At 46.2% G+C, this 16,708-nt stretch overlaps 1 protein-coding gene across 1 annotated transcript; it reads right to left on the minus strand.

Moving 5' to 3' along the window:
- Positions 1-211: 211 nt before the first annotated feature.
- tcf23 (transcription factor 23) lies at positions 212-12,130 on the minus strand (the record flags this gene model as incomplete). Its single annotated transcript, XM_079255177.1, has 4 exons — positions 11,951-12,130; positions 3,237-3,389; positions 3,003-3,167; positions 212-334 (listed from the first exon to the last, which is right to left on the minus strand). The coding sequence occupies exons 1-4, from the start codon at positions 12,116-12,118 to the stop codon at positions 212-214; spliced, it is 609 nt and encodes a 202-aa protein (XP_079111303.1). The 5' UTR covers positions 12,119-12,130.
- Positions 12,131-16,708: the final 4,578 nt, after the last annotated feature.

The raw sequence follows: 16,708 nt of genomic DNA on the forward strand, positions 1-16,708 counted from the left end.
CTTACCAAATCTTCTCCAGAAATAATAAATGATCCACCAGGAACTAATTTACTGACATTTTTGGTAAATTTTATGGTGAAAAAATTAAATTAATGACAGGGGAAAACAAAACTGGTATAACATGTGAGATCCTTTAGGATTATTTTTATGAAATAATTACAAAACATTTTTTTGTTCTCCAAAAAGGGTGAAATTCTTTTCCCAAGTCCGATCACTGTTTGTCTGTTGGAGGGGTCAGAGGTCGTGTCCTGTCCTGTCCAGTTGGAGGGATCTGATTGGTTGATAGCAGCTCTCCAACCGCACCACAGTAGAGCAGAGAGCGCATGGGCCACTTCTGAGGACAGATACATTATTATGTCATTACACTCTGAATGGAATCACGTTTTTACGTTAATCACCGATTTTATTTTTGTATAAACACACAGGTTGTTATAGAACGGTGTAATAGTGGTGGGACTCTGTAATTCCAGCTGATTTCAGCCAATGAGACAATTCAAGACGACAAAAACTGAACAAATAGAATCACACTTTATTCATCACCAACAGTAAATTATATTCTTACATTATTTATATTTATGATATTTTGTTATCAATTGATGATGTGCAATAATAGTGATAATATTTTATTTATTTATTTTGAAAACTTATATGACAAATATGTAATCCACCAATCACAGCAACTCGGTGCATGTAGACATGAGAAAGATGAACCACTGAAGGTCGATCTGAGCGCCAGAATGAGGAAGAGGGGAGATTTAAAAGACTTTCATTGTGAATTGGTTGCTGGTCTGAAGCTTTACTGGGACTTTCACACACAACTATCTCTAAGGTTTCCAGAGAAGTTCTGAATAAGAGAAAATATCCAGTTGTTGATGTCAGTAATAAGAGAAGAACAGACAGACTGGATGGAGATGATGGAAAGACAACAGGAAGTCCAGTAAGTACTGGTTCCAACAAAGATTGAATGGAGATTCTCATGGTGATGAGTTGGAAAGGGAGATTTTCATGGTGATGTGGTGGAACCAAGCGGCAACCTCCGGTGGTTAAAAGTAAAGCCTATGCGGAGGTGCATAAAACTGCAGTTCCCCCTTCATCCACTAGGGGCTGCAAAACAGAGCAAATCCCCATAGACTCCCATGTTAAAAAGACCAACTTCACAGCAGGAATAAACATGTTTACAGCCTGATTGAAAAATCCATTTTTGGTTTATAGGTCAGGTTTACCTTCATGACAACTGTGGAGGGGTGAATTTTTTTCTAACTCACCTGTTTAAAAGTAATTTAATCTCGAAGTTTGGCAAATTTAGGGGCGTGTCCTTTTGATTGACAGGTACCAATCTCCGGCTTCAAGTCCGAAGAAGGCAGAACAACCGTGGTTTTTAGCCGGTTAACAACGTGACTTAGCTTTAGCCCACTAACCTCTGTTAGCTGGTTAGCTCCTGTTATCTCCGGTTAGCTCGGTTAGCTTTTAGCTACAGAAAGCTCGGCATTCGCTTGATGTAAATCATCCACCATGATGCTCACAGCCCCCCTCTCAGCTCCACCTCTTTGCCCATATTTCTATTTTCCGGGTGAGACGACACGCATGCCCCTGCCAAGATGGCGATGGTAGGAACCGCCCACCGAGCTTCAATTCAGCTCTTCAGAAACCTACGGGTGACGTCACGGAGGCTATGTCCATTTTTTTATATACAGTCTATTGGTGAATCGGGTGATTCTCATCATGATGTGCAGCAACTGTGTGATTCTTCATGTCAATATGGAGCAAAACCTTTGAGGATTTTTTCCAACACAAAGAGTTAAGAAAGTTATAAAGGGGGTCTGAGGTAAAGATAGGGACGAAGTGACTACAACTTGTCAGTCACTTCGACAAGTTGTGTCTTTTGTCAGTGAAGACGTGTCCATTGTCTTCACTGACAATGGACAAGTTTGCTGTTACGCTTTGAGTTCAAGGACACCTGGAAAACCAGGTTAATACCACTGCATACCACTAAAAGATCCAGTGGCGCTATGCAGTACCAGAAAGAAAGAAGAGCGGCTTTTAAGACCTCATTCAGAGACCCTTTTAGGTTTTTGCTCGTTACCTCATGACCTGTTCTTAGACACTTGTCTTCTGGATGTTCCAATGTTGTAATTAAAAGGAACAGTTCAACATTTTGCCAAGTGTTTTTAGTTCCCACCTCTTCCACAGGTTCACAGGTAGCCTGCTGTAAAATACTGAAATGTTTTGTTTGTTTGGTTTTTATTTTGCTTTTTTAAAATGGATTAAGTCAGAGATAACAGCTTGGGTTTGACAGTAGTACAAGCAAGACGTTCAAATTACCTTCACCCTTTGTTTCGTTGCATCAGTCAAACTTAACCAGGCAACAATCAGTTTGCTTTCCGTGTGGAGAGTAAAACTTACAATGGCACTGTTTGGTATCATTTCAATGAACCCTGGTCTGCATCCAAAGATAATCCATTTCATTTAGAACATTGTGAACGTGCATTTACCAAAGAAGTGTAGTCTGGTTCAGCAAAAAACCGCGTGTCTGGATTAACTTGCAAAAGAACCCTGGTTCAGTTCACTCACATTGTGAAAGCAAACCAACCGTGCAGGGAACCAAACAGAGGAAGTGGCATACGGTGGGTCATGGAGCACCATGCTTGACACTTCGCTGTCTCTCTTGCTGATCATACTGGACAGATTCTTCTGTGAAATATTGGAGATATTCTTGCCAAACGAACACTTTGGACTCTGCTGGTGTAAATATGTCTAAAGTCGGACGCAGTGGTGTTTTAAACGTCTCTTTCCCAGTTTAGCTGAAAGGTGTCGATGGTCATTCTGTATGTTATCTTTGTACCATATTCAGCAGAATATCTTTTGTTTTTTACACATTTTATATTTATAGTATTTTTACAGGGAATGTCAATCTTTCCTCTTGTTTTACTCATAAAATGAGTGAAGAAGTTCAATACTGTATGTTAAAACAACAAAAGTCAGTTCATGTTGCTGTCCCTCACCTTAACAGGGTGCAGGTACCCTCCGGGCCTGGAGGGCAGAGGGTGATCAGCTGCTGTCCCTCCCTGGTCCAGCGTCTCTGTCAGGTAAGCTATATAGTTAGTAGCCAGAACCAAAACATCCAGCTTGGAGAGTTTGGTGTCAGGTGGGACTGAAGGTAAAGCTGCCTGTAGACAGATGCATGTTTTAAAATTTACATTTCCATTTTAACTCCAAATAAAGGAGCCGGTTTGTACCTGCAAACTGTGGAAGGCTTGCCGCAGGTTGCGCACACGACTCCTCTCTCGAGCTGCATTTTCTGGGGAATGCTGATTCCTCAGCACCCTGGGATGGACCACAGGCCCACAACCAGATGCAGAGACTGACCTGGATCCACACACGGCCTGCGCCTGAAGCAGAAAACCAGACATCCAACCGGATTTTTCTGTGCAACTCTTTAGTGTTTTTACTCACGCTTTTTTATTTTAGATGTTACGCTTTTTTTTTTTTTTTACATTCTATTGTTTCTTTGTCGAAATGGACAGAAACTCTGGAAGACGTCCGTCTCGTCACGGTGGGGCAGAAACTCTGGAAGACGTCCGTCTCGTCACGGTGGGGCAGAAACTCTGGAAGACGTCCGTCTCGTCTCCGTAGGACAGAAACTCTGGAAGACGTCTGTCTCGTCTCTGTGGGACAGAAACTCTGGAAGACGTCTGTCTCGTCTCCGTGGGACAGAAACTCTGGAAGACGTCTGTCTCGTCTCCGTAGGACAGAAACTCTTTATGACGTCTGTGCCGTCTCCGTAGGACAGAAACTCTGGAAGACGTCTGTCTCGTCTCTGTGGGACAGAAACTCTGGAAGACGTCTGTCTCGTCTCCGTAGGACAGAAACTCTGGAAGACGTCTGTCTCGTCTCTGTGGGACAGAAACTCTGGAAGACGTCTGTCCCGTCTCCATAGGACAGAAACTCTGGAAGACGTCTGTCTCGTCACGGTAGGACAGAAACTCTGGGAGACGTCTGTCTCGTCTCTGTGGGACAGAAACTCTGGAAGACGTCCGTCTCGTCACGGTGGGGCAGAAACTCTGGAAAACGTCCGTCTCGTCACGGTGGGGCAGAAACTCTGGAAGACGTCTGTCTCGTCTCCGTAGGACAGAAACTCTGGAAGACGTCTGTCTCGTCTCCGTAGGACAGAAACTCTGGAAGACGTCTGTCTCGTCTCTGTGGGACAGAAACTCTGGAAGACGTCTGTCTCGTCTCCGTAGGACAGAAACTCTGGAAGACGTCTGTCTCGTCTCTGTGGGACAGAAACTCTGGAAGACGTCTGTCCCGTCTCCGTAGGACAGAAACTCTGGAAGACGTCTGTCCCGTCTCCGTAGGACAGAAACTCTGGAAGACGTCTGTCTCGTCACGGTAGGACAGAAACTCTGGGAGACGTCTGTCTTGTCTCTGTGGGACAGAAACTCTGGAAGACGTCCGTCTCGTCACGGTGGGGCAGAAACTCTGGAAGACGTCTGTGTCGTCTCTGTGGGACGGAAACTCCGGAAGACGTCTGTCCCGTCTCCGTAGGACAGAAACTCTGGAAGACGTCTGTCTCGTCACGATAGGACAGAAAGTCTGGAGACGTCTGTCTCGTCACGGTAGGACAGAAAGTCTGGAGACGTCTGTCTCGTCTCTGTGGGACGGAAACTCCGGAAGACGTCTGTCCCGTCTCCGTAGGACAGAAACTCTGGAAGACGTCTGTCTCGTCTCCGTAGGACAGAAACTCTGGAAGACGTCTGTCTCGTCACGGTAGGACAGAAACTCTGGAAGGCGTCTGTCTCGTCTCCGTGGGACAGAATCTCTGGAAGACGTCTGTCTCGTCTCCGTAGGACAGAAACTCTGGAAGACGTCTGTCTCGTCACGGTAGGACAGAAAGTCTGGAGACGTCTGTCTCGTCACGGTGGGACAGAAACTCTGGAGACGTCTGTGTCGTCTCTGTGGGACGGAAACTCCGGAAGACGTCTGTCACGTCTCCGTAGGACAGAAACTCTGGAAGACGTCTGTCTCGTCACGGTAGGAAGGAAACTCTGGAAGACGTCTGTCTCGTCTCCGTGGGACAGAAACTCTGGAAGACGTCTGTCTCGTCACGGTAGGACAGAAATTCTGGAAGACGTCTGTCTCGTCTCCGTGGGACAGAAACTCTGGAAGACGTCTGTCTCGTCTCTGTGGGACAGAAACTCTGGAAGACGTCTGTCTCGTCACGGTGGGGCAGAAACTCTGGAAGACGTCTGTCTCGTCACGGTGGGGCAGAAACTCTGGAAGACGTCTGTCTCGTCACGGTGGGGCAGAAACTCTGGAAGACGTCTGTCTCGTCACGGTAGGACAGAAACTCTGGGAGACGTCTGTCTTGTCTCTGTGGGACGGAAACTCCGGAAGACGTCTGTCTCGTCTCCGTAGGACAGAAACTCTGGAAGACGTCTGTCTCGTCACGGTAGGAAGGAAACTCTGGAAGACGTCTGTCTCGTCTCCGTGGGACAGAAACTCTGGAAGACGTCTGTCTCGTCACGGTAGGACAGAAATTCTGGAAGACGTCTGTCTCGTCTCCGTGGGACAGAAACTCTGGAAGACGTCTGTCTCGTCTCTGTGGGACAGAAACTCTGGAAGACGTCTGTCTCGTCACGGTGGGGCAGAAACTCTGGAAGACGTCTGTCTCGTCACGGTGGGGCAGAAACTCTGGAAGACGTCTGTCTCGTCACGGTGGGGCAGAAACTCTGGAAGACGTCTGTCTCGTCACGGTAGGACAGAAACTCTGGAAGACGTCTGTCTCGTCACGGTGGGGCAGAAACTCTGGAAGACGTCTGTCTCGTCTCCGTAGGACAGAAACTCTGGAAGACGTCCGTCTCGTCACGGTGGGGCAGAAACTCTGGAAGACGTCTGTCTCGTCTCCGTAGGACAGAAACTCTGGAAGACGTCTGTCTCGTCTCTGTGGGACAGAAACTCTGGAAGACGTCTGTCTCGTCTCCGTGGGACAGAAACTCTGGAAGACGTCTGTCTCGTCTCCGTAGGACAGAAACTCTTTATGACGTCTGTGCCGTCTCCGTAGGACAGAAACTCTGGAAGACGTCTGTCTCGTCTCTGTGGGACAGAAACTCTGGAAGACGTCTGTCTCGTCTCCGTAGGACAGAAACTCTGGAAGACGTCTGTCTCGTCTCTGTGGGACAGAAACTCTGGAAGACGTCTGTCCCGTCTCCGTAGGACAGAAACTCTGGAAGACGTCTGTCTCGTCACGGTAGGACAGAAACTCTGGGAGACGTCTGTCTCGTCTCTGTGGGACAGAAACTCTGGAAGACGTCCGTCTCGTCACGGTGGGGCAGAAACTCTGGAAGACGTCTGTCTCGTCTCCGTAGGACAGAAACTCTGGAAGACGTCTGTCTCGTCACGGTAGGACAGAAACTCTGGAAGACGTCTGTCTCGTCTCCGTAGGACAGAAACTCTGGAAGACGTCTGTCTCGTCTCTGTGGGACAGAAACTCTGGAAGACGTCTGTCTCGTCTCCGTGGGACAGAAACTCTGGAAGACGTCTGTCTCGTCTCCGTAGGACAGAAACTCTTTATGACGTCTGTGCCGTCTCCGTAGGACAGAAACTCTGGAAGACGTCTGTCTCGTCTCTGTGGGACAGAAACTCTGGAAGACGTCTGTCTCGTCTCCGTAGGACAGAAACTCTGGAAGACGTCTGTCTCGTCTCTGTGGGACAGAAACTCTGGAAGACGTCTGTCCCGTCTCCGTAGGACAGAAACTCTGGAAGACGTCTGTCTCGTCACGGTAGGACAGAAACTCTGGGAGACGTCTGTCTCGTCTCTGTGGGACAGAAACTCTGGAAGACGTCCGTCTCGTCACGGTGGGGCAGAAACTCTGGAAGACGTCTGTCTCGTCTCCGTAGGACAGAAACTCTGGAAGACGTCTGTCTCGTCTCCGTAGGACAGAAACTCTGGAAGACGTCTGTCTCGTCTCTGTGGGACAGAAACTCTGGAAGACGTCTGTCTCGTCTCCGTAGGACAGAAACTCTGGAAGACGTCTGTCTCGTCTCTGTGGGACAGAAACTCTGGAAGACGTCTGTCCCGTCTCCGTAGGACAGAAACTCTGGAAGACGTCTGTCCCGTCTCCGTAGGACAGAAACTCTGGAAGACGTCTGTCTCGTCACGGTAGGACAGAAACTCTGGGAGACGTCTGTCTTGTCTCTGTGGGACAGAAACTCTGGAAGACGTCCGTCTCGTCTCTGTGGGGCAGAAACTCTGGAAGACGTCTGTGTCGTCTCTGTGGGACGGAAACTCCGGAAGACGTCTGTCCCGTCTCCGTAGGACAGAAACTCTGGAAGACGTCTGTCTCGTCACGATAGGACAGAAACTCTGGAAGACGTCTGTCTCGTCTCCGTGGGACAGAAACTCTGGAAGACGTCTGTCTCGTCTCTGTGGGACAGAAACTCTGGAAGACGTCTGTCTCGTCACGGTGGGGCAGAAACTCTGGAAGACGTCTGTCTCGTCACGGTGGGGCAGAAACTCTGGAAGACGTCTGTCTCGTCACGGTGGGGCAGAAACTCTGGAAGACGTCTGTCTCGTCACGGTAGGACAGAAACTCTGGAAGACGTCTGTCTCGTCACGGTGGGGCAGAAACTCTGGAAGACGTCTGTCTCGTCTCCGTAGGACAGAAACTCTGGAAGACGTCCGTCTCGTCACGGTGGGGCAGAAACTCTGGAAGACGTCTGTCTCGTCTCCGTAGGACAGAAACTCTGGAAGACGTCTGTCTCGTCTCTGTGGGACAGAAACTCTGGAAGACGTCTGTCTCGTCTCCGTGGGACAGAAACTCTGGAAGACGTCTGTCTCGTCTCCGTAGGACAGAAACTCTTTATGACGTCTGTGCCGTCTCCGTAGGACAGAAACTCTGGAAGACGTCTGTCTCGTCTCTGTGGGACAGAAACTCTGGAAGACGTCTGTCTCGTCTCCGTAGGACAGAAACTCTGGAAGACGTCTGTCTCGTCTCTGTGGGACAGAAACTCTGGAAGACGTCTGTCCCGTCTCCGTAGGACAGAAACTCTGGAAGACGTCTGTCTCGTCACGGTAGGACAGAAACTCTGGGAGACGTCTGTCTCGTCTCTGTGGGACAGAAACTCTGGAAGACGTCCGTCTCGTCACGGTGGGGCAGAAACTCTGGAAGACGTCTGTCTCGTCTCCGTAGGACAGAAACTCTGGAAGACGTCTGTCTCGTCACGGTAGGACAGAAACTCTGGAAGACGTCTGTCTCGTCTCCGTAGGACAGAAACTCTGGAAGACGTCTGTCTCGTCTCTGTGGGACAGAAACTCTGGAAGACGTCTGTCTCGTCTCCGTGGGACAGAAACTCTGGAAGACGTCTGTCTCGTCTCCGTAGGACAGAAACTCTTTATGACGTCTGTGCCGTCTCCGTAGGACAGAAACTCTGGAAGACGTCTGTCTCGTCTCTGTGGGACAGAAACTCTGGAAGACGTCTGTCTCGTCTCCGTAGGACAGAAACTCTGGAAGACGTCTGTCTCGTCTCTGTGGGACAGAAACTCTGGAAGACGTCTGTCCCGTCTCCGTAGGACAGAAACTCTGGAAGACGTCTGTCTCGTCACGGTAGGACAGAAACTCTGGGAGACGTCTGTCTCGTCTCTGTGGGACAGAAACTCTGGAAGACGTCCGTCTCGTCACGGTGGGGCAGAAACTCTGGAAGACGTCTGTCTCGTCTCCGTAGGACAGAAACTCTGGAAGACGTCTGTCTCGTCTCCGTAGGACAGAAACTCTGGAAGACGTCTGTCTCGTCTCTGTGGGACAGAAACTCTGGAAGACGTCTGTCTCGTCTCCGTAGGACAGAAACTCTGGAAGACGTCTGTCTCGTCTCTGTGGGACAGAAACTCTGGAAGACGTCTGTCCCGTCTCCGTAGGACAGAAACTCTGGAAGACGTCTGTCCCGTCTCCGTAGGACAGAAACTCTGGAAGACGTCTGTCTCGTCACGGTAGGACAGAAACTCTGGGAGACGTCTGTCTTGTCTCTGTGGGACAGAAACTCTGGAAGACGTCCGTCTCGTCTCTGTGGGGCAGAAACTCTGGAAGACGTCTGTGTCGTCTCTGTGGGACGGAAACTCCGGAAGACGTCTGTCCCGTCTCCGTAGGACAGAAACTCTGGAAGACGTCTGTCTCGTCACGATAGGACAGAAACTCTGGAAGACGTCTGTCTCGTCTCCGTGGGACAGAAACTCTGGAAGACGTCTGTCTCGTCACGGTAGGACAGAAATTCTGGAAGACGTCTGTCTCGTCTCCGTGGGACAGAAACTCTGGAAGACGTCTGTCTCGTCTCTGTGGGACAGAAACTCTGGAAGACGTCCGTCTCGTCACGGTGGGGCAGAAACTCTGGAAGACGTCTGTCTCGTCTCCGTAGGACAGAAACTCTGGAAGACGTCTGTCTCGTCTCCGTAGGACAGAAACTCTGGAAGACGTCTGTCTCGTCTCTGTGGGACAGAAACTCTGGAAGACGTCTGTCTCGTCTCCGTAGGACAGAAACTCTGGAAGACGTCTGTCTCGTCTCTGTGGGACAGAAACTCTGGAAGACGTCTGTCCCGTCTCCGTAGGACAGAAACTCTGGAAGACGTCTGTCCCGTCTCCGTAGGACAGAAACTCTGGAAGACGTCTGTCTCGTCACGGTAGGACAGAAACTCTGGGAGACGTCTGTCTCGTCTCTGTGGGACAGAAACTCTGGAAGACGTCCGTCTCGTCTCTGTGGGGCAGAAACTCTGGAAGACGTCTGTGTCGTCTCTGTGGGACGGAAACTCCGGAAGACGTCTGTCCCGTCTCCGTAGGACAGAAACTCTGGAAGACGTCTGTCTCGTCACGATAGGACAGAAACTCTGGAAGACGTCTGTCTCGTCTCCGTGGGACAGAAACTCTGGAAGACGTCTGTCTCGTCACGGTAGGACAGAAATTCTGGAAGACGTCTGTCTCGTCTCCGTGGGACAGAAACTCTGGAAGACGTCTGTCTCGTCTCTGTGGGACAGAAACTCTGGAAGACGTCTGTCTCGTCTCTGTGGGACAGAAACTCTGGAAGACGTCTGTCTCGTCTCCGTGGGACAGAAACTCTGGAAGACGTCTGTCTCGTCTCCGTAGGACAGAAACTCTTTATGACGTCTGTGCCGTCTCCGTAGGACAGAAACTCTGGAAGACGTCTGTCTCGTCTCCGTAGGACAGAAACTCTGGAAGACGTCTGTCCCGTCTCCGTAGGACAGAAACTCTGGAAGACGTCTGTCTCGTCTCTGTGGGACGGAAACTCTGGAAGACGTCTGTCCCGTCTCCGTAGGACAGAAACTCTGGAGGACGTCTGTGTCGTCTCTGTGGGACGGAAACTCCGGAAGACGTCTGTCCCGTCTCCGTAGGACAGAAACTCTGGAAGACGTCTGTCTCGTCATGGTAGGACAGAAAGTCTGGAGACGTCTGTCTCGTCTCCGTTTCCGGCAGCCAGCAGCAACCATCACACATCATGTCTTACTGCAGCTGGTTTTATTCCAGCTGTGACTATGCTTTTGTTTGATGTGACTTAGGAAGGTCCTGTTGTTTCCATGGAGATGAATGTCATGCTCGTTTCTATGGAGATGAAGGGGGTCACTCTTCCTATCATAAACTACTTTGGGCTTTGCGTCTTTCCGGACCCTCATTGTGTTTTTAAGGTGAATTTGGGGCGATGGTTCCGGTCTCCAGGCTCTGACATAGAGGTGTTTATGAGCAACACTGGACGATGGGATTTTTACTCCTCTAATAAAACAGCTTGAAAACCGCACAGATGGTATATTTTAGCCTTTTTAGCTATATTTTAACTAACTATTATCTTCTGGTTTTTCTGAAAGTAATGTGGTTTTCTTGTAGGAGGAAATAACCGTGTTCCAGGTGATTTTACTCTGTAACTCACAGCTTATGACACTTCTGTGTTACTCACACACGTCTCATCTTTCTGTTGAGTCCAAGATTATTCATACAGACCTCGTAGATTTGCTCAATATATCCTGATCTCATTTTGGATGGGAGGCAGAGAAGACAAGAGAATAAGCTTGGTGAAGAAAAGATTCATATTTTGTCTGATCCATCCAGACATAAAGCTTATCACTTAATGCGTTTCCTTATCTTCAACTTTCCAATGCATTAACATAAAACAATTTTTTTTTTGTTACTGTTCATTTATTCTTGCTATGTACTTTTATGTAGCATTATTATTATGATTATGATTATTATTATTATTGTTATTTATTCAATATTATTATTATTAGTAGTAGTAGTAGTAAAAATAATATTATTATCATCATTATTATTATTATTGTTATTATTACTATTATTTTATTTATATCAATAATAGTAATAATAATAATAATAAGAAGAAGAAGAAGAAGAAGAAGAATTTAATTATTATTAGTTGTAAAATAATTATAATTTTTAATATTATGAGTAAAAATATTTTTATTATCATTATTATTACTATTATTATTATTTTATTAATAATAATAAAAATAATAATAAGAAGAATTTTGTTATTATTATTAGTAAAATAATTTTTATCATTATTATTATTATTATTATTACTATTATTATTATTGTTATTATTACTAATAATAACAATAAGAATGACAAGAATAACAATAAGAATTTTATTATTAGTACTAGTAAAAAGAATTTTTATTATCATTATTGTTATTATTAATATTGTTGTTGTTGTTATTGTTATTATTATTAACTACACACACCCTGATATATGTATGAATGAGAAATATGCAACATTAACTTTAACTTCCTTTATTCCTTTATTAACCCACTTTGCGTCAGCCGACAGCTGTGACACCCCCCCCCCCAGCATCCTGAGAGCTGCATGAAATAATCTGATGCTTCACTGCAGAATCTGTCTTTCCATTGACGTTGTAAAAAGTGCAGCGTGGGTCCAGACTTACCCACTTGCTGGGTTCCCGGCTGGCCTGCACGCCCTGCCTGCATCTGTGCAGGGATGCAGGGCCATCAGCTGCAGGAGGCTGCAGGCTCTGCTCCTCTGCTGTGGAGCTGGACACCAGCTGCTGGTTCACCGCCACTGACATGAGACCCTCCAGGGGATTCACCTCCATGGACGCTGCCAGAGTGGACACTTTCAGCCTCTTTATTCTGTTTTCATTGGCTGTTGGGAAAGATCCCGTCTGCTTCTATGAATTTCGCACAACAAAACTTGCAGTCTCTGTTCATATTTTCAGCGAATCTGAGTGCATCTTTGACGTCGTCCCTACGCTGAGGAGCAGCTGAAAACACTCTCCAGTTCCTTCTGGATCCTTAAAACAACAGCTGAAAACTTAAGAAGCTGGGTCTCTGCTCATCACTGGCCAGCCAGTGGATTCCTCCCACTTTCTCTCTCTCTGCTTCGCTCCCTGCTTGTTTCCTAATCGGGTGAGGTAATGTAAGGAACTTCATGCGGCCCTTATCTCAGCCGCCCGGTCATCTTGATCCTCCCATGGATGTTTGGTTGCCAAGAGGAGCAGGCAGGCAGTCGTGCCTGTGGGAGTGCAGCATTTGGAGGGTGTCCTGAGCCAGGCCAATGGAGGGACCTTGGGAAATTCAGAACTCTGCTTACAGCTGGACGGGGGGGAGGGGGCTTTGGGGCCCGGGGTATTGCGACATTAACTTACCAAAGAGGGACAGAAATGCATTTAGTTTGGTTCATGATATTTGAGGCATCTGGGAAGCTTGGTCAGATCTTGTGAGACAGAACAGGAGACGAGTCTGCGGAGAGTTTCTGGACTTTGGGTTTGAGGAAAACCTTGAACTCTCAGTCCCAGCAGCGATGCCCAGCTTCTCCCTGCTGCAGATGTGAAGCTGAACGAAGCCAGGCCTGTTTGTGCGAAACATCTGCATCTGTCCACAGATGTGCAGGAGTCGTCTTAGTGTGACCCAAAAAAAGCACCAAACACAGTGTGCACACACACAACGTGCTCTCAGGTTGGCTGCTGTCAAAGACCTTCGTTGGAATTTAAAGTAAATAAATAATGTCCCATCAGGATGGTGACCTGTCCAGGTGTTCCCGCCCCCGTGATTGATGGGAAAGGCTCCAGCTTCCCTTGACTGGAATAAGCGGTGAAGAAAACAGATGGATGTACCGCTAACCCAGCTGACTGAATAAATTAAACTACAGCCTCAGTAGTTATGATATGAAATGTAAATAAAAAAAGATTGCAACAACTTCCTAATCTCATCAACTCATATTTTATTCCCAATAAATAGGATTCCAGCTGCTCCACAGTCCTGGATCCTGGTTTGTACTGGTGGAACTGGACTTCAGCAGACCAGTTCTCCTGTTCCACCATCAGGATGTGGTCCAGCATGGTGGAACCTGCAAGGTCTTCCCTGAAAGAGACGTTGTCTGGATGGGAGCAGATGTTTCAGCATTGATGGAGCTTCCCAGATGTGGAAGCTGCCCACGCCATCGGCACTAATGCAACCCCATCCCATCAGAGATGCAGGCTGATAACAAGCTGGATGCTCCCTCTCCTCTTTAGTCTGCAGGACACGCCGTTCATGCTGTCCACAAACTATTCCACATCTTCATCCAGGTTTCCACTCAGAACATTTTAAATGCGCTTTGGTCCAGAGAAGACGGCGTGTTTCTGGATCCTGTTCCCACTTAATTGTACATTTTGGTGTACATATACATATTTGTATTTTGAATATACAGTTGTGCTCATATGTATTCATCCCCTTTCATGAAAGAAAAGCTGAATTTACAACAGTCACTCAAATAACTGGAGACTTAAAAAAGGAACAATAACTGAAAATTTGCAAAAATATAATTTAGTAATATAAGACACAGTTTTTTCATTTAATTGAGTTGAAGAAAGAAAAAAGAAAATTGGTCCTGGATAAATAAGAGCACTTTTCTGTTGAACAGTGGGACAAAATACCTGTCAACAGGTGCAGAAGTCTGACTGAGAGGAACAGAAAACACCTGACTGGAGTGGAAACATTAAAGGATTGTTCAACTAAATATTACTTTATGACTGATGGAATATGTAATAAATTATCTAATTTGTTTGCTTTTTAAAAAAAATATTTCTATAGAACCAGAATTAGAAAATAATGTAATGATTTTCATAAAATTTTTATTATTACTTAAGTCAGTTTCAGCTTATTTTCCAGGCATCTGTTTTTTTCCTTCTTCAATGAAAAGGTATGAATAAATATGAGCACAACTGTGTCTGTAATGTGACCACAGTATTCAGAGCAGTGTGTGTTAAGAAAGAGGAACACGGCAATTTCCTTTCTTACTGTGACGGGGGTCAAATGCAAACCCCCCCCGTTAGCTAAGAGCTAACCGAGCTAACCCGGAGATAACAGAAGCTAAGTCCCGTTGTTAACCAGCTAAAAACCGCGGTTGTTCTACATTCTTTTTACTTGAAGCAGGAGATCGGGTACCTGTCAATCAAAAGGACACGCCCAGAAATATGCCAAATTTCAAGATTAAATTACTTTTAAACAGGCGAGTTAGAAAAAAAATTCACTCCCCCCCACAGTTGTCATGAAGGTAAACCTGACCTATTAAACCTAAAATGGATTTTGGAACCAGGCTGTAAACATGTTTATTTCTGCTGTAAATGTGTTTATTTCTGCCGTAAACATGTTTATTCCTGCTGTGAAGTTGGTCTTTTTAACATGGGAGTCTATGGGGATTCGCTTTGTTTTTCAGTCCCTAGTGGATGAAGGGGGAACTGCAGTTTTATGTACTTCCGCATAGGCTTCACTTTTAACCGCCGAAGCCGCCGTCCATCTTTCATATACGGTCTATGGGTCCAGAGGGAGAGGCTGGTGGCAGGGCCAGGCAGGAGGGTTCCCCTCTTGGGATTGTGGACTACTATATTTGCTCCTCTCTGCAGGTCATGGGACGTGGTGCCGCAGAACAGACGACTGCGTAAATGAATACGTCGCCATGGAGAGGAGGACCAACCCAAGCCACACCGTGGATCTTTTAGAGGACTGGGTTGGTGGTTGGGGTTTTAATATTTTAATCTTTTTTATCTGTTTTTTCAATAAATCGGTTTTTACTATTTTAAGGTTTAGTGTGGTTGACTCTTCTCCCCCTGATTTTTAAAAGGACCAAAATGGCTCGGAGGACCGTTAGTTTGACCTGTTTTTACTTTATTTATTTATCTTATGTTGTAACATGTCCCGCCCCCAATGGTCTATCCCAACCATTGGCCTTCATGTATAAAGTGAAACTCCACCACTAAACAAAACACACTTATTTATATATATATGTATATATATATATATATATATATATATATATATATATATATATATATATATATATATATATATATATATATGAATTTTATTTTAAATCTTGATATAGAAACTTCAGAAGAAATAAGAAAGCCATTCACACACTGGCAATAACACGTTGAAGCCACGAGTGTGTGGAATAAGCTGCAAGCATTTCTGTCCTGTCTGTGATGTAAATACTACAGCTGCATCGCTACGAGCACTGGAAGTAACACCGTACAAGTTCCTCTGTCTATAAACGTTTGAGTTCACAGCTAAAACAAGACCAGAGATCAGTTTTTTAATGATCCTGGTCTTGTTTCACAGCATCCAACCTGCCTACAGATCCAGTGCCAACACGTTCTGCACACAGAAAACCGTCTTGGTCACAACTTTTCGGCATTCTCGCTGGTAAACTTTCACACTTTGCAGGGAAAAACAAACAAGACGTCATAAAACTGTAATCATAAAGATAAGTTTTTAGGACTTTAACTGCATTTACATTCTCCATCTGAACAAGATGTGGGACCAGGAGAAATCACAGCTTCAGCTTCCCACCAATCGCCGCGTTGATCTGGACGTCGTCACGGGAACGAAGTCGTCCCAACACCTTCGCCAAATCCAACAAATTTACAGTCAACAGTTTGTGCTGCTTAATGTTTTGTTTTTGCCACCAGAAATTTTAAAGATATAAAAGTTTAAAGTTATCTAAAGGTTCAACGCCTCTGTGTGGCAGCAGATGATTCGCTGTGCGTAGCATCAGACAAAGAAAATCGACCAATCAGAGTTGGTGCATACTTTTCTGGCTTTTCAACAGGTTACCGCTTTATTATGTGATTCATTAACTGCTGGATGCAAAAGTAAAGTTTCTGAATCCACTCCCTGTGATTATTTCTGAGTGGAGGAGAAAGTCCACTCACGTCTGAGCATCAAGCCGAATCGCTCTGAAAACAGCAGGAAGGATTGACGCCATTTTGTTTGGTTTAGTTCCTGCTGATGACCAAACTTTTATGAATATCTTTAAAACACCAGCACAAACATGAATTTTAGCTGCACAACTGTTTCAAAATTGATTGATTTCAGATTTAAATTCATCAGTTTTTTTTTCCACCAACAGGTCCAGGTGTTACATTTCCATAACAACCACATTGTCACAGGACGTCCAACCCCGCCCCCTCAACATTTTGATTGGATTAACCCTAACCACCTAACTACGCCCATTTGACGTCCAACCCCGCCCAATATCCAGGCCCGCTCTATTCTTCAGGCTGCAGCTGGGGTTATTGGCGTATCGATCAGACACCCATCAGCTACGTGGTAGCATGCGAACAAAGACTGTATATAAAAGATGGACGGAGGCTTCGTGATGTCACCCAAAGGTTCCCACCGCAGCAGAATGGTGGACTTCCAGC

Source organism: Telmatherina bonti (genome assembly GCF_933228915.1).
Source record: "Telmatherina bonti genome assembly, chromosome: 16".
Classification (NCBI taxonomy): domain Eukaryota; kingdom Metazoa; phylum Chordata; class Actinopteri; order Atheriniformes; family Telmatherinidae; genus Telmatherina; species Telmatherina bonti.